We start from the raw sequence: 19,279 nt of genomic DNA, 5'->3' as shown, positions 1-19,279 counted from the left end.
TCAAAGAGGACATATAAGCAATTAAAACTTTTTTGTGACACAAAAAAGTCCTGTTTATTTTGATCATTGCAGTGCGATAAATATGCTCTCAAAACATTGCTTGTATAAAAAGACACAAAATACCTCAAGTTACTTGAAAACATGTGTAGTACAATGACAATTCCACAAGAAAGCAGCACTGGATTACAACTGAACACTACACATGGGAATATGACAAAAATAACCTTTGTTGTAGTTCTGAGTCTGTGATAATTGTGTTTTGATAGATAGCTTGTGTCATATAACGTAAGAAATTTAAGTAGCATACTCAAATAATGAAATTTCACTGCAGCATATCTCAGCAGTTATTGAACACAACAGAATCGATATTTATATATTTTTTTTAGTGTTGTAAGACACAGAGAGCTTCTCCTCAGTGTTCTGGGACGACTCGACACACTGCAAAGAGAGAGATAATAACGTTTATACGGGGTAAACTAAACTCCATCCTGTTGGTCGCAGGAGAGGAGGCTGCTAGTGTGTCGGTCTTCCTCAGATTGGATGAAACTGGTTTCACTTCCCTCTCTGAACTCAGTAACCATGGCAACCGATAGGCATCACTGCTGAATCATGACAACAGAAGGTTTTCAGGACTAAAGATAAAAAGTAGTAACAGGCACAGTTTTCCTCATGTATATTCTTTGTTCTTAAATTAAATAATTGAATTAATTTCTTGTTTTAACTGTCTTAAATATTTCTTGTCTTAAGCCAAACACCTCCAATAAAGATGCTATGTTTGTCCATTTTATGTAAGTAAGAATCAACAATGAAACGTTCAAATGAACAATGTTAACTATTGAACTACTTTTTCAAACAAACTGATAAAACAAAAAAGCCCCAGGGCTTTAAAATCATTAGACTGGATGAAATAGTGCACATTAAAAACTGAATCAAAAGAAATTGGCCAGAATATTAAAACTTTGATAAAGTATTTTCTTCATACAGAGTAATTCAGTTTCCTACAAGAAATTGATAATAACGTATAAAATGTAATAAAAGTTTTATTGCAACAACAAAGTCTTTACTTTAACAACATAGAAGACTTCAAGAATTGTTATCACATTTCAAATATCAGACACAATATGTGAGTATTGATCCATTGATAAACAGCATCATCAGAGTAATCCAAGTCCCTGCTGGAGTCAGTCAGAGCATTTCCATAGAGAGCCACTTTGCATCAGCAGCACCATGCTCCAGTGCTCTGGGAGAGTTTATAGTCCTGAGAGTTGAACACTGGATGACTGACAGCTGTCCTTCATGACAACAGAAGCCACAGAAATCCTCCTCATCAAAAACATGACTTTGATCTGTGTCCTCATCTGGACTCTCCTCTGCTGCTGCTTCACAGGTAAAGTCCAGAGAATCAAACTCCTCTCCTCTATGAACATCCGTCCCTCTGAAATGAAGCCCACAAAACCATGACGCTGCTTTATGTTTTTGTCTCTGTATCCTCAGAGTCCAGAGGCCAGGTCACAGTGACTCAGCCTGGAGCAGTGAGCTCTGCTCTGGGAGGCTCCATCTCCATCAAATGTAGGACCAGTCAGGATGTTTTGGTGGAGCTATTTACACTGGTACCAACAGAGAGCTGGAGAAACTCCTAAACTCCTCATTTACCAGGCTAGCACTCGAGCATCAGGGATTCCAGATCGTTTTACAGGCAGTGGATCAAACTCTGACTTCACTCTGACCATCAGTGGAGTCCAGACTGAAGATGCAGCAGTTTACTACTGTCAGAGTTTTCATGTTATCACAGTGAAAAAGCGTCGTACAAAAACCTCCCTCAGTCAGACTGAACAGAAATTGAAGTGACTGCTGCAGCTGGAAGCTACTGCAGAGACTGATACACTTCACTGAGGACACACACACACACACACACACACACACACACACACACACACACACACAAACACCACGTCATCTATGAGGCTGAAGATTTCACAACTTTTGCTTTAACCACAAATGAACATGTAGCAAAATAAGCTCAATTGTAAAAAATATGAAATCAAATTACTTTGTCCATCACAGCTTCTCACGATCCATTCATGTCTTTTTATGATCCCACTTTCTTTTCTGATTTGCCAAATAATCCAGAGTAGCCAGCCTGGGAAAGCAGATAAGAAAAGTCTTGTTCATGACCTTTGACCTCAGACTCATACGGGATTAAAGCAATTTCAAATATATACATTTAATTGAAAATATGAAGACACAGATCGACATAAGAAACATTCAGGATCAGAGACTGTCCAAACAAAACCAGTACATCCCTGAAAGCACAAAATAGTATTTTAAATATATAAACTTCAATCATAAAAATTCAAAAGAAAGAAGTAACCTCCTTGATATAACTATATCCGCATATACTAAAGAATGTCGAATAAAACATTTTCTCCAACATGCAAATCAAAACTCCACAAATACACTGAGACTAAATGTTTATTCTTAACCTTGGAAATGGCAAAAAAAAACCCTCACCACAACATCCATCCACTAACTGTTGTGGAGCTTTCAATCACATCTCATGATCTTTCTTAGCAGATGGAGTAATTTTGATGGAAATGTAGATTTTCAAATTCCTGCATTTTTAGGACTTCATGTACACTTTGGCCCTGCAAAGGACTGGCGGCCTGTCCAGGTTGTACCCTGCCTTTCGCCCAATGTCAGCTGGGACTGGCTCCAGCCCCGCGACCCTGTACGCAGGATAAGGTTGATGATGGATGGATGTCCACTTATGGCGTTATGTAAACTGAGGTCCAGGAACAGGACCACGCCTCCCTCTTCCCCCTCACTGATTAAACCACATCAGTGTCCCATCACACACACCTGCTAATCCAATCACCACCACATACATAAGATTGCCCAAACTCTCTCTCCCATTAGCTGCTCCACAAGCGAGCCTCTACAGAGACGAGTCCCCACCCTGAGTCTCGACCCCGGTCTCGGTTCTCAGTAGCACTATACGACCCTCTCCCATCCACCTTCCCTCGACCCCTTTCATCCCTTCCCTCTTGACCCCTCCTCGTAAACATGATCACATAAACCACCTCTAACTTGGTGCGGTCCTGTTAGTGAACGGCTTCAAAGTTAAAATATTCCATGACAGCTGGGTGAACTCCATCTGCTGAAGAAAGATCATGTCATAAAAACAGTAATGTTACTGATGATGACTTCCATGTTTTCTGGTTGGAGTTTCTTGAGGAAGCTCTCTGAGATCGTCGGCCTCAGAATCCCCTCAAACACCCAACACTACTTTACTTAAAGAACTTTCCATATTACAGACACCTAAAGATGTCAAACCTACATTGATATTAATGTCACTAATCATTGTCTAAAACACCATATTACCATATTACATGTAGAGGAAGTTTTCAGTATCCTCTACATGTAAATATGTAAATATGTAGATCAACGCTCTCAGCACTGAGGGGGAAACACCATGATATGTTGAGGACAGCTACAGCTCACTGACTCTGTGTGTTTGCATATGTGTCCTGCCTCTCTGCTCCCAGCCGTTAAGAGGCCAGTGTTGATCAGTGGCTGTCCAGGCCTTTCAGAGCCACTGACACGCCGGCAGCACAATGATGATGTCACTGATTCTACTGCTGGCCACCCTGGGGCTCCTTGTTCAGGGTGAGACTCTCTTCTGAAAACTTTGCTTCAGGATGCAACCAGGTTCACCACAATGATGTTCTGCTGTGATGGAGAAACACTGAAACAAGCAGCATTTACCTTCTTCCATCTGTTCTCCATGTTAAAGAAATTAGACTCTTCTGTTTGGATGTTGATCATCTTTCTCCAAACTGGATTTGTCTCAATAACCCTTCTCTTTTTCATGTTTTCCAGGTTCATCAGGAGAAATCATCCTGACTCAGTCTCCTGGATCTCAGTCTGTTGTTCCAGGACAGACTGTCTCTCTATCAGATGTAAAGCCAGTTCAAGTATCAGTAGCAACATTTCAGATCATTTCAGTGGGAGTCAGTCTGGAACTGACTTCACTTTGACCATCAGTGGAGTCCAGGCCGAAGACGCAGGAGTTTATTACTGTCACCAGGGTGGTCACAGCTTCCCATTCATACAGTGATACAACGTCGTACAAAAACTTCCCTCAGCTGGAGAGGAACTGATCTGAATCACCAGCTGCACAGAAACCATAACACTAGATATTTCAAAAACATAACCACACTGTAATGTAATGTATGTAAATGTACTTTAATTAGAATGAAACTCGTGCAGTTAAAAGTTGTAAAGTTACATTTTACTGAAACACACTGAGAGGTTACAATAATAAGAAATGTCATTTCGTAAGTTTTCCTTTGTTTTAGGTGAGTATTTTATTTAAATTCAATGCATCTCCATGTGGATTTGTAAAATGTGAAATCACTTTCATATTTTGTTAATTTGATATATTCTGTGTTGTTGTTTTTTTGCTAATGAGTCTTCTCATCATAAAGCCTAAAATATTTTTTGTTTAAACTTTGGTAGATGTATTGACAGGACTGAGTAATTGTCTTCATGCAAATAAAACACTGATGAAATAGGTGTGATGGAAATTTGATATTTTTTTGATATATATTTTGAAATTTGATAGGGCATGCAAGCTGAAGATTTATACAAAGAGGACAAAGTGATAAAATAGCCATCAAAAGGGGCTGAAGAACTCTGTATTAACGAGAAAATGGACAGTAGGGGAGACCGGTGGACAAAAATGGACATTGGTACACAGAGATTGCCTGGACAGATACAAAACAGATCCAAATGGACTGAGCTGGAGGGGACAGGAAACAACTGGGACACACACACACTGGGTGAGTCACAATTTCTCACAGAAAAATAAAACTTAAGCAAATTGAAGGTAAAAAAACAAAGTAATACTATATTAATTTATTAGTAAATGCTGATGAGCTTGAACAGCCTACATTGGTGATGAATGATAACCACAAAGAGTTTAGCAAACTGCCAAAGTAGCTGTTAGTAAATTTAACCCCAGCAGGGGATAATATTGCTACATGATATGTTGAAAACAGGCAGGTATTGCATATAAGGTATCATAATAATGAATTTTGATGACATAGTTGTTAAACACTTATTTCAGTTATCAGAGCACTGAATGAGTGACCCCCATGTCACACACACACACACACACACACACACACACACACACTAAGAGACCTTTGGATACATGCACATAGACTCATTACACTGCACAGTACACAGTTCTGATGGACAGGATGCAACAATTTTTAATTATTTATGGAACAGGGACAGTGAAAAAAAAAAGAGAGAGAATTATTTCAACATCTGGACAAGGAGCGCTGCGCTGTTGTTTTGTTTCTTTTTCTTCTCTGATCTTAGCAGTACCAAGGGGGACATATACACATGGCGAAGCAAAGTGATTTGGAAACGGATGGATTTGGGATGCAAGTCCGCCCGGAGTTGGCTGACAACAGGCCCATAAGTTGGAATCTGAGTACACTGGTTAAAACATTAAACTTGAACTATGGTGGCCTGTAGGTTTCAGGCCTAATACAAAAGCCACAACACGAACACAAAAAGCCACAACACGAACACAAAAGCCACAACACGAACAAAAAGCCACAACACGAACATAAAAGCCACAACACGAACACAAAAGCCACAACACGAACACAAAAGCCACAACACGAATACAACCGCCACATACAACAAGTTGACAACGAAAGAGACGCTTAGTAACAGTGGATTACTGTCTGCAGAACACAGCTACACAGTAGTACAGCGACAATGTAGCTGTTCCACATTCAAGAGGTCCAGGTTCAAATTTTAGAAAGAACTTTCTTCTTCCTGTGACTTTTTCCCGCATAATGCCAAATTAGTAAATGTAGGCCTACGTGGAAGAAGAACTTCTTACCCGTTTGATAAATAAGTACAGCGGGATATTTGTGTGAATTAAACAGCTGTCTGTGCATATTAGCATCATAAACAAAAAGCAAGGAGTCTCAGGTTACCATGGAGATGACTTTATACTTATACAAAGGGGTGCGGAGGTGCTGCAGCGCCCCCTATTCATAGTTTTCACGTGACGTCACATTCCATGAAAAACGCTCCCTTGGAGGACAAAAAAGACGTTATTTTCCACTGCCAGGAAGCAAGTGATCCACTGTTACTATGAGTTTTTTACTTTTGCATTGCCAAAATGCTGGATGGTAGTTGTACTTTCTGATGCACAAATGGAGGAAGAGACCAGCCTGAGCTGTGTTAGGTGAGGGGCTCCCCACAAGATAAACGTAAACATTACTGCAGTCGAGCGGCGGCAGGGAAAGTTGTGCTATCTGTGAGTTTTCGTCGATGGGCGTGTCCGTGGCGTGGCGTCAAAATCAACTCTTCGCCATGACACAGGAAGTTGTTGTAACTTCAGTGTACATGCTCACATCTGAACAAAACTTTACGTGCTTGATAACTGTTCCACCCCGAAGACATCCACACGCCAATATTAATTTATATTCATAGCGCCAAGTGCTATGTAGTGCCACAAAGGGGACACAGGAAGTGACGTAAAACACCTTCATTCAGCGTCGGAAGCGCGTAGCAAATTCACAGCTGCACCGGCAGAGATCCAGAATATGCAACACGGCCGCCTCACACACCAACGTGCTACACGTGCGAGGGCCCGCCCAACGCTGCTTGCAGCTTTAATTGTATTTGTGTTGTGGCTTTTGTATTAGGCCTGAAACCTACAGGCCACCGTAGTGACCTCATGTGTGAGGTGCAAATTGAATGAGAGTGTATAGCTATAGTTAACACAAAGGTTGATTTGATTTATGTGTGAAATAATATTTAATAAAAAAAGAAGCGCTTGGAAATATTAAACATGTTTTCTTTTAGTTCACTGCTACAGGCTGGAGTGACCTGTACGCACCCACATTTTCAAAAAGATTGTGCTGAAGGCCAACCAACAGAGCAACAGAGTGGTGGTAAATGCATTAGTGCACCAGTGAGCAGTGCAGGTTTCACAGCTTTACATCAAAGACTACACATTTCTCTGTTGGTGATTTGGCAAACGTCTGTTTTTAAAATCTTATTTCCCACGCGGCTGGTCGGTTTCCGTTCTGCAGTCCATCACACACAGCATGCTGAGATGACCATTGTGTTGCTAAAGCGGTTCGCCCACAATGGCCACACACAAGGTTAGTCTGTCTGTCTCTAATTGCAATTCGAATAGACAGAATAACTTATCTGGGAATGCGATCACAATGAGAGCAAAGCTCTCTCTCCCAATGCATTCAAGCCTTTTCATCTATTCCAAACCAATCACCATAAAGAGGTGATGATGATTTTATGGACAAGAGATCCTATTACTAAAAAAGATGAACAGAGAGATAAATCTCTCTCCATGATTCATGGTAAACTAACAGTGCTCTTGACTAACTTGAACTGACAAAGCTGAGCTGACAGAGCCTCACTGACTGAAATGGCTCTCTATAGTCTGCCTGTACTCAGGTACTAATAACACATGACCTACGTTTTTACTTAGGCTGCTGACCAAAGGACGATCACATGACCTGTTTTGACACTACATCTTGGAAGCAGACCAGATGCCCGGTGCTTATTGTCATGTTGCTTGCTGTGTCTGTTGCTTTTATGTTATGCTGGATGTTTCTTTGTGTGCTGCTGCTGTGCTGATGATAAAATGTGATGCTAAATGTGAAAGAATTACTGTCATGTTGTCATTGTTGAAAGTTTTCCCTCTCCTAAACAGGAGCAGCGGCCAGAGCCTAATATCTAACACTAACCAATTCTTCTTCTTCCTTTTTAGTTTAGCCTTACTAGAAAACTACAGAGTGCTGGTGTTGCAAAACTGTAACTGTATCACTAATGAAATATTGTGGTGAAGCAAGACACTGGTTCATGAAAGGTTTCACAACACACCCTCACAACTTTTGTCAAACATGCTCAATCTGCCTAAGACACAACACAGGGAGGGGATTACAGGTTTCATTAGCAGCACATCCACCACCAGATGAACCGTTTAACCACCTTATGAGGGAGGTTTTTATCTAAACCCAAGCAAAGGCAAAAAAGTACTGTTGATGATAGTTGATATGTTTCCAAAATAGATAAAGTTTTTCTTTTTCCAGCAACAAAGCCGATGCAGTCTCCCGCCAGGAGGTTTTGTGGTGGTTGTGGAGGCTGAAAGAGCTACATGGATACATACCAGCCACTGCAGGAAGGTGCCTGCACCAGAACAGTAACAGATCAACAAGCGTGCACAATCAGCAACTGAACCACTGTTTTCCCTGACCTTGTGTTGTGAGTGAAGGAGGGATTGGGAACGCTTAGGCACCCTTTGTCTCGGACTCAAGGCTGTTAGACAGCAAACATCAACACAAGGGAGCTAGTGGGAAAACTCCTGGTCTCACCACTGCTGATTTAAGAGTGAGTAGCATGTTTGTCTCTGGAAGGAGACATCCATGGGACCCAGTCAGACACCCAGACATGTGTGGGCCTACGAGGAACAACACAGATGTTTGCTGCCATTGCAATAGCATTAACAGTGCCTCTGTTGCTTAGATCACAAGCATGATGCACAAAAGCCACCACAACAGAACACCACAGTGAACTACACACAGGCATTGACATCACATAGCAGTGTTAGAGGCAAGAGAAGCACCCAAAGAGGCTGGGATGCTTGGATAATTTTAATAACTCCTCTTGTACGTTTGTGCCCAACAATACAGCTCCAGATGGTTCGGTGACCCCAGTGCTGGAAGGAATGCGTTCGCTACGAGAAGAACTTGCAGAGAACTCTGAAGTGGACACTAATATGTTTGACTGGTCTGATTCTGTATTTGCTAAATAAAAAGCCTTAGTGATGCCCATACTAGCAGGCCTAATGATTGCTGTAGCGCTGTTACCTCTCTGTGGATGTTGCATTATTCCATGTGCCAGAGGTTTGACTGTAAGAGCTATTGATAAATGTGTGTCTATTCAAATGATCACACTCCATGAACAAGTGAACATGCCATTGTTGCAGCAGCAGAACTGTGATGAAAGGAAGGACCCAGATTCGTTGTCTTGGTTAAACTGGTGTAGATTACATCATGATGCCTTTCTATGACCTGATGATCTTTTTGTAATGCTGTATATTCTTGAGTGATCAAAGAATGCTCACAAGGGAGGAGTATGTGATGGAAATTTGATATTTGTGTTTACTGTTTCACCCTGCATGCTCCATCAGAATAGACCAATGTGTCACTGTGTGGTATATGCAACACTGACATAAAATGAAAATGAAATGAATGAAATGAAAATCTGAGATAAGAACCATCTCATGTTGAAAGTACTTTAAATTTATTTTTAATCCTTGAAACACCTGCTTTCATTCTTTATTCACACCTTGTTTATACCTGCATTTAGAAAGTTCTCTTAATGCAGCTATAAAGAGAAACTTTACAGTGTCTCTGCTAAACAGAGACTCTGTAAGGTGAGACTCAAGGAGAAGAAGAAATTACCTCAGATATAATCCTGCACTGATAAAATGAAGGAAAATGCATCTTTGTTGGTAAAAAATAAAACTATCATGAAATATTATTTAATTTGAAATAACTTTTTTTATTTCTTACAGTGTTAACAGCATGAGCATTATTACATCAATGAAGCTTCACTACTTAAAGTTGAATATTGTTAATATGATCTGATGACAGAGTAACAGAGTACAGTCACTATAACAGAAATGAAAACAACAAATTTGAATGAACTGGTCTTTATTGTGTTGAAATAATCCAAATTAAATCAAAACAAACTTTAACCATGAAACATGTGATTAGAGAATGACTTAAGGAAAGAAAGAGACACAGACACAGAGAGAGTTACAGAGTTCAGAGAGCAGAGTAAAACCAGTAGCAGAGTCCCAGTGAGTCAGGTCAGGACTGGGAACACTGGTCTCTCCTCAGTGTCTCTGAGACCAGAGCCTGGGAGCCCTGGGTGGCCTCACAGGTCACAGAGCCCACCTTCCTCCACTGGTCTGCAGGGAGCCTCAGGGTGCTGCTCCAGCTGTAGCGGCCGTCCTTCTCCAGCACCCCGGGGCTCCTGCTCTCCTCCCAGCTGCTGCTGCTGCTGCTGCCGTCCACCTTCCAGGCCAGACTCCAGTCTGAGGGGAAGCCCTTGTTGGCCAGGCACATGAGCGTGGCCTTCCCCTGCTGCAGCTCCTCACTGGAGGGGGGCAGCACCGTCAGGGTGGGACGGACATCACCTAGGAGACACCAATCAGCTTAGAGGACACCTTTACTGTGTGAGAGCTGATTTTTCTGGTTTCTGTCAGATGTTTTTTCTGCTCCACCAGTCACTCACTCACACATTGTTTCACTTCCCTTTAAGAAGCCTCTCATGCAAATCAGCACAGAGAGAATCATCATACAGAACGACCTGAAATATATCAAACTAATTGACAATAATCAAATGTTCTTCATCCAGATTTCAATCATTACGTGGAGAAAGTGAATTGTATTCAATCATCCATCCATCATCAACCGCTTATCCTGCGTACAGGGTCGCGGGGTTATATTTAATCATAACTAAAGTTATCATTGTTATTGTTTATCTGTTCTCCACTTCAAGCTGTTTGAATTTCAGTGTGAGTATGTGTAAAGAAATGTTTAGTAAAGTTTCTGGTAAATGAGGAGAAATAAAACCCAATCACTGAAACAAACTAAATATATTTATCTCCATCAAATATTCAAAAGCTGAATTTAAAATATCAATAAAAGTCAACCACAGTGAAAAAACACATTGAGCTGCACTACAAAAAACCCTCACTGTAGACTTTTTCAGGCAGAACTAAAGCTACAACCTCTCAAGATACAACTTAACCATTAAAGATGGAAATCATTTTCCCTTTTGCTAATATGTAATATATTCATTGCAATGAGTTGAGGTTTTTTTTGGTGAAGGGAACTTTGTTTCCTAGTGCAAAATATTCGATTAAACATTATACATTAATATGGACATTCAAAAGGTTTTTTTGCATGCTGAATATAAAAGAAAAAACAACAACTTAATAAAAGTTTGTTAAATGGTTGACTTACTTCCAACATCCAGTCTGGTTCCTCCACCGAACGTTTCCCACAGTGATACAAACTCATTGAGCCGCCGTACAAAAACCTCTCACTGTAGAGAGACACGGCTCTCTGACTTTGACACAAACAAACTCACCAAAAATAGTCTCTGATTGTAATATTTTATCAGCTGAAATGTAAAATTAAGACAGTCACACAAATTTCCAGAATGGATGTTTTAGTTAGATATATTAATGTTAAATTCAATTTCTATATTTGTTCTTTGGCAATTTAGGCAGAAGATATTTTGAAACAAATATGTCTTGTAGCATGAAACCAAAATCATGTAAAAAGATTTTAAACCATTTAAGAATGAATACTTCAAGATTGTTATCACATTTCAAATATCAGAAATAATATGAGTATTGATCCTTGATAAACAGCATCATCAGAGTAATCCAAGTCCCTGCTGGAGTCAGTCAGAGCATTTCCATAGAGAGCCACTTTGCATCAGCAGCACCATGCTCCAGTGCTCTGGGAGAGTTTATAGTCCTGAGAGTTGAACACTGGATGACTGACAGCTGTCCTTCATGACAACAGAAGCCACAGAAATCCTCCTCATCAAAAACATGACTTTGATCTGCGTCCTCATCTGGACTCTCCTCTGCTGCTGCTTCACAGGTAAAGTCCAGAGAATCAAACTCCTCTCCTCTATGAACATCCGTCCCTCTGAAACCATGACGCTGCTTTATGTTTTTGTCTCTGTATCCTCAGAGTCCAGAGGCCAGGTCACAGTGACTCAGCCTGGAGCAGTGAGCTCTGCTCTGGGAGGCTCCGTCTCCATCAATGTAGGACCAGTCAGAATGTTTATAGCTCTAACCATTTAGCCTGGTACCAACAGAGAGATGGAGAAAGTCCTAAACTCTCATTTACTCTGCTAGCACTCGAGCATCAGGGATTCCAGATCGTTTTACAGGCAGTGGATCAAACTCTGACTTCACTCTGACCATCAGTGGAGTCCAGACTGAAGATGCAGCAGTTTACTACTGTCAGAGTGCACATTACATCAACAGTCAGTGGTTGTTCACACAGTGAAAAAGCGTCGTACAAAAACCTCCCTCAGTCAGACTGAACAGAAACTGAACTGACTGCTGCAGCTGGAAGCTACTGCAGAGACTGATACACTTCACTGAGGACACACACACACACACACACACACACACACACACACACACACACTTTCATCAAATAGATTGAACATTTCAACATGTTTGAACTAACCACCTATGAACTTGTATCACTACAAGTTCAATGAGTAAAAATATCTTTAAATTAAATTTCTCCATCACAGCTTCTCACCATTCATCCATATCTCATTATAATCCCATTGTCTTGTCTGGTTTGCCAATTAATAAAAAAGAGCCAAACTGGGACAGTTAATGAGAAAGGTATCGGTCATCACCTTTGACCTCAGCCTCTCACTGGATCTCAGCTTTTTCAGCTATTTCCAGTTAAATAAAATATGAACACATCAGCACCAGAAACCTTCATAACCAAAGATGGCAGAGCAGGACAGAGAGGGCAGATGTAAGGACAACATGTAGCACAGACTTACTGCTTCTGTTAAAATGGCTTCCTTTCACACCACCTCCTACCTGCTTTAGGATAACAGATAAACACTGTCTGGTTGTACTGACAAAACTATCAGATGTGTTCTGTACATGGCCCTTAATGCCTTTTTTTATTATCCCCTGATCTTATAAAATACTAGTTATCTGACCCTGTGGTAAACCCGGTCTCTAATGGAATGTGATTATTAAAAACAAAGACAGTAGTTATTCCCGTAATTGAACCCACTGATGAGATGAATAGGTCTTTATTTACTTACACAGACTGAGTTGTCATCACTTTCATTGGGCCTGTTATTTAAAACATTCCTGGGGTTAAAATCTCACAGTCATGTTGTATCACTTTATGCTGATTATATCCTGCTCTGTATTTCTGTTGCTAAAAATAAGATTCCTGACATTCTTACATTTATTCAGAGAAATAAAACTTACCATCATTTCTGGCTATGAATTAGTCTAAACAACATATGAATCTTCATTAAGAGGAATCTCCTGTGATACGAGATAAACGGTGGTTTTATATTAACATGCTTTATAGTTAGTGGTACCCCAGTTATTAAAGTATGAACAAGTGACATTAAAAAAGACAGTCTTGCTATTATTGTGTCTTCATACCTTATTCAAATGGCTGGTCCTATTATTAGATGTATGGCAAAAAAAGAAAATCAATATATGTGTTGAACTATTAAAACCACTAATTATACAACAGGCAAGAACACTTAATGTTAAAACGTGTAAAGGGAAAAAGACAGAACCAGAGAGAGAGAGAGAGCAGATGTGAAGTTTTCATGAATTTGGATAAAACTTTTTGGTCTCTGCCTTATTGATCAACAATAAAGAGCATAACAACACGCACTAAATATTCAATAAATTACAAATGAGAGTTAAAGATTGCCAGATTTTGAGACATATGTAAAAGAAGGGTTTCTTTTCTCATCTGCTGAGATCAGTAACCTTGGCATAAGGCAGGCATCACTGCTGAACCATGGCAACAAACAGGTTTCACTACAAATTTAAAGAAGTTAAAATGACATTTTGTTTCTGTGATGCATTCATGTTTAAAGGTTCAGTGTGTAAGTTTTAGTAGCATCTCGTGGTTAGGGTGGCGGTTTGCAACCAACGGCTCACTGTGCATTCACGTGCTCCTCGGATGGTCCCATTTCCCGAGTTGTGAAGTCGTTCTTCCGACTTCTGGTGTGTTCATGCGCTTTTATGTCGGAATGTGGAATCAACATGGACGCTACTACAAAGATGTGTTAGATTAGCATTATCAGAGCAATTTAATTTCTAAATCCAACAATAAAAAGGCTGTGAAAACTTTCAACACATGGTCCTCTTTTAATATGTATATATGATACAGACTACCCCTGGCAAAGTTTTTATTATTTGTGTCTTCTTATATTTGTACGCTGTTTTCTATACTTTTTTATGTCCCATTTACACTTTATTCTTCTTTTTGCAATAAAGGAAAAGGAAAATAAATCCAATTATTTCAACACCACATGAATGCACCATCAGTCACCGCTCAGCCCTTCTTTTCCAAGCATGCAGAGAAGCTACGGTGGCCGACACGTTAGGTCGGCTCTTGGGTTAAATAATATGTGTGGTCCTCCATTTGTCAAAATTTCACTCTCTTCTAATAAACCATATACTACTACTACTACTACTACTACTACTGCTAAAACTACTACTACTACTACTAACGTTACTTGTTGTTGTTGTTCTTCTGCTTGTTTTTCAGATGTATTCAATGTAGTGACGAAACACAGTCTGTAGAGCAGTTTCTCCGTTTGGGCTACTGTAAAAACATGGCAACTTCCACGTAAGAGGACCCTCTGTGTAGATAGATAGAAATGGCTCATTCTAAGGTGATAAAAACATAACGGTTCATCATGTAAGTTCTTTATACACTACTGAAAACATAGTTATGGATATTATATTGCATTTCTGTCAAAAGATCCTCCTAAATATTGTACACTGAACTTTTAATAAGCAAATGACAAACATGTAAGGTTGAAAAAATACATTTTACAATAATCTTCACATAGATCAATTAAAACATATGAAAAATACTTTTTTTTCAGACCGAAAACATGACATCTTGAAACTGCTGAAATTTAATTCTTGTGATACAAAACTGGTTTAACTGAAGAAGATTTTAATCTGTTGGAGGACATAATGTAGCGCATTCAAGAATCATTGCAACAGCTAAAATACAGCAATGTCTACAGTTATGAAATAAAATTAACTTTGGTTATTAAAAGAGTCAAATTTACTTACAGTTAACATCCAGTCTGGGTTCACTGACAGCAAATCAAGTGTTGCAAATGAAGCATTAAAATTCACACATCAGTATCAAGGTGTTTCCACAGCACAGCAGGTGACTGACAGTTCTTTGTAACCTCTACCTGTTACCTGTTCTGGTACTGACACAGCATTAGAATTGGAATGTGCAATAACTCCATTAGAAAAAACAGAAGCAGTCATCTTACAAATTTTATACAGAGCAGTAACAATAGTGCTAAAAATAATTTGTACTGGTATAAGTTGGTTTGTTATGATGACTATATTTCACATACAAGTCCCTGTTGAAGTCAGTCAGAGCATTTCCATAGAGAGCCACTTTGCATCAGCAGCACCATGCTCCAGTGCTCTGGGAGAGTTTATAGTCCTGAGAGTTGAACACTGGATGACTGACAGCTGTCCTTCATGACAACAGAAGCCACAGAAATCCTCCTCATCAAAAACATGACTTTGATCTGCGTCCTCATCTGGACTCTCCTCTGCTGCTGCTTCACAGGTAAAGTCCAGAGAATCAAACTCCTCTCCTCTATGAACATCCGTCCCTCTGAAATGAAGCCCACAAAACCATGACGCTGCTTTATGTTTTTGTCTCTGTATCCTCAGAGTCCAGAGGCCAGGTCACAGTGACTCAGCCTGGAGCAGTGAGCTCTGCTCTGGGAGGCTCCGTCTCCATCAAATGTAGGACCAGTCAGGATGTTTACAATTCTAACCGTTTAGCCTGGTACCAACAGAGAGCTGGAGAAACTCCTAAACTCCTCATTTACGCTGCTAGCACTCGAGCATCAGGGATTCCAGATCGTTTTACAGGCAGTGGATCAAACTCAGACTTCACTCTGACCATCAGTGGAGTCCAAACTGAAGATGCAGCAGTTTACTACTGTCAGAGTTATCATTGGATCAACAGTCAAGCTGTGTTCACACAGTGAAAAAGCGTCGTACAAAAACCTCCCTCAGTCAAACTGAACAAAACTAAACTGACTGCTGCAGCTGGAAGCTACTGCAGAGACTGATACACTTCACTGAGGACACACACACACACACACACACACACACACAATGTTTTCTATAAGGTTGAAGATTTCTCTACTTTTGCTTTAACCACCAATGAACGTGTAGCAAAATAAGCTCAATTAAAAAAATGTAAATACTATATATAAAGAATATGGAATAACACATTTTCTCTAAAATGCAAATCAAAACTCCACCAACATACTGAGAGTAAATGATTATTCTTAACCTTGGAAACAACAAAAAAAGAAAACAGACCGCAACCAGCAGATGAAGTCACCCAGTCTTCATTGAAACGTAGATTTTCAAATTCCTCTTCCTCTGAGCATTTTTAGGACTTCATGTCCATGTTGGCTTCAAAGTGAAAATATTCTATGACAGCTGGGTGAACTGCGTCTGCTGAGGAAGATCATGTCATAAAAACAGTAATGTAACTCATGATGACTTCCATGTTTTTTGGCTCCACCCACATTTCTGAAATTTCTGGTTGGAGTTTCTCGAGGAAACTTTCTGAGATTGTTGGCCTCAGCATCCCCTCAAACACCCAACACTATTTTACTTGATCATATTTCCATATTACAGAAACCTAAACATGTGAAACCTGCATTTATATTACTTTTTTTTACAAACAAAGAAGACAAAACAAACTGTTACAAATCACTGGATCAGTTAACTACTAGACTTTTCAGAATCCTCTACATGTAAATATGTGAATATGTAGGAAACTGCTCTCTCAGCAGGACCCCTTTACTGTGTGAGAGCTGATTTTCTCCTTTAAGAAGTTTCTGTCAGGTGTTTTTCTGCTCCACCAGTCACTCACTCACACATTGTTACACTTCACATTAAAAGTGGGTCAATCCGAGGTCACTAAACATGTACAGAGATCACCACCATCTGACTAAACTACAGTATAATTCCAGAAGCCAGTACTATTGCATGTTGCCCTAGCCCAAAATGGTACAAAGAATAGAAAGAAAGTAAAAGCAAATAAACAAATAAACCACAAACTATTGTGGATCTTTCAGTTACATCACATGATGTTTCTCAGCAGATGGAGTCGGCATGTTTACACTGAAATGTAGATTTTCAAATTTTAATTCCTCTGATCATTTTCTGGGATTTTGTGTTTTGGCTTCAAGTTCAAATATTCCCTGACCTCTGCGTTATCACCATCTGCTGAAGAAGATCATGTAACTGATCCAAAGCTCCAGAAGAGCTACTGAATGGAACTTGTGGTGAAATGATTTTTACTGTCAAGCATCAACTTTCAGTCTCAACTTCTGAGTCAACAAGGGCAAGAAGTTCTCAAAGTGCAGCATAAACCTCACAATACTGCTCACTGATATTACAAAATGGACTTGAGGCAATCTGTCCAACTGTAACTGATGATGATATCTAAAAAAAAACTTCTGGCTGGAGTTTATCAGAGATCCTTGGCCCTAGCACCAACTCATGACTCATTACTGCTTCACCTGATGAAATATCTATACTATAAACAACCAATAAAGTCACTATGCATAAATATTCATGTCACTTATCATTGTCAAAAATACAAGTTTCCCAAAATAGAAAGACAAAACATAACAGTTACAAATCACTTGATTAGTTGACTAATAACCTTTCAGTATCCTTTACATGTAAATTTCCATCCATCCATCGTCAACCACCGTACAGGGTCGTGGGGGCTGGAGCCAATCCCAGCTTACACTGAGCAAAAGCAGGGCCCTGGACCCTGACCCTGGAAAGGTCACCAGTCCATCGCAGGGCCACACATAGACAGACAACCACTCACACTAGGACAATTTCAGAGACACCAATTATCCAAACCAGCACAGTGGGAGGAAGCTGGAGCACCCAGAGAGAACCCATGCAGACACAGGGAGAACATGCAAACTGCACACAGAAAGGCCAGGGTTTGACTCCACGAACTTCTTGCTGTGAGGTGACAGTGCTAACCACTGCACCACCATGTTTCCTCTCTGCAGAAATGTCGAGTGCAGGCAGACAGTTCGCAGGTATTTGCGCAGTGATCCAGATGGCGCCCGCTTAGACTCGAAGCTACAACATTAACAACAGCAACAACATTATTTAAAAAGGCGAAATTTTTTTTTCTTCAATCAGTAATTTCTCCCACAGCACCGTTTTCCCCGGTACTGATGGCATCTGTTTTCAACAGGCTATTGAGAAACAAAATCACTGCCTGGATTTGTTCACATTCTTTTACAAGTTATTTTTGTTATCGATTCATTCAGTGATTTTTGTCTCAGACTAATGGTTTAGTCAATGAAACTTCAGACAATATAAAAAATGTTCATCCAATTTTACCAGAGTTGACTTTGTTGAATATCTTTTTCAGTCCCAAACCAAAAGATAAAAAACAGAGAAAAGAGATAAATATTCACAACTGTGACTCTATAGGACTTGTCTTTGGCATTTTTTGCTTGTAAAATGACGTAAACAATTAATTGATTGTCAGGTTGTAAATAGGTGTCTAATTGTTTCAGCTGTGTAGAAAGGGCTATGTTTCTGGACGGCACAGGCAGGTGATCAGGGTGGATGGTTGGTGAACAAAGCACAGCACTTTGACACTAGAAATATGGATTCACATCCTGAATGAAACATCCAAAAGGTTAGGGAAAGATTGTACGTGGGTACGTGATACTAAAGTAAACAAGTCTTCTCTCACTATTACAGTTTTTCTCGATTGCTTAAATACATTTCTTAAAATTACGCCTCTTTTTCTCGAAACTCTAAACACAAATCCACAACTTCTCAACCAATTTCCCAAACATCCTATTTTCAGGTCAAAATAAAGCTCTCCACTTAAAACCATTCAATCTTGCAGAAAAACAAACTTTGACCTCAGACATGACACACAAGCCCTCAGAAACTCCTCCTCCTCCTCTTCTTCTTCCTATCCCTTCTCCTCCTCTTACTCCTACTGTTCCTCCTCTTCCTTCATCTCTTCATCTTCTCCATACTGATCTTCTTCCTCCTCCTTGTGTTTCCACCTGGGTAACTGTGTGCTAATTGACCCTTCGCTAAGCCACGCCCGAATATGCAGCTGGCCAATCACAGCACAGTATAGGACTCTCTCTAACTGAGGTCCGACACTTTCATGGCTGCGCTCCATTGACTCTAATGCAAAAGGAGTTGTTTTCTAGCTTTTTTTTGGCTGTATTTTTCTAAGATATGGTCAAACGCTGGGGCCCTTGTAATAATTACAGTCGCAACCCAGAGAGGTTGAAAGGAGAAGTACGATTTACTCTCTTT

The 19,279-nt window shown here is 40.0% G+C and overlaps 2 gene segments (V, D, J or C); one reads left to right on the top strand and one right to left on the bottom strand.

Annotated features, from left to right (window-relative positions):
• Positions 1-9,809: 9,809 nt before the first annotated feature.
• On the bottom strand, positions 9,810-13,132 carry LOC119907615. The segment is given in 3 exon segments: positions 9,810-10,264; positions 11,097-11,148; positions 13,127-13,132. Coding segments are annotated over 3 exon segments (387 nt in total).
• Positions 13,133-15,442: 2,310 nt separating this feature from the next.
• LOC119906704 lies at positions 15,443-15,949 on the top strand. The segment is given in 2 exon segments: positions 15,443-15,494; positions 15,602-15,949. Coding segments are annotated over 2 exon segments (375 nt in total).
• Positions 15,950-19,279: the final 3,330 nt, after the last annotated feature.

This window comes from Micropterus salmoides, unplaced genomic scaffold, assembly GCF_014851395.1.
Source record: "Micropterus salmoides isolate LMB-PRFRI ecotype aquatic unplaced genomic scaffold, ASM1485139v1 Ms_hic_scaffold_17, whole genome shotgun sequence".
Classification (NCBI taxonomy): domain Eukaryota; kingdom Metazoa; phylum Chordata; class Actinopteri; order Centrarchiformes; family Centrarchidae; genus Micropterus; species Micropterus salmoides.
The sequence above is the reverse complement of the archived record's forward strand: the minus strand, read 5'-3'. Positions and strand labels throughout refer to the sequence as shown.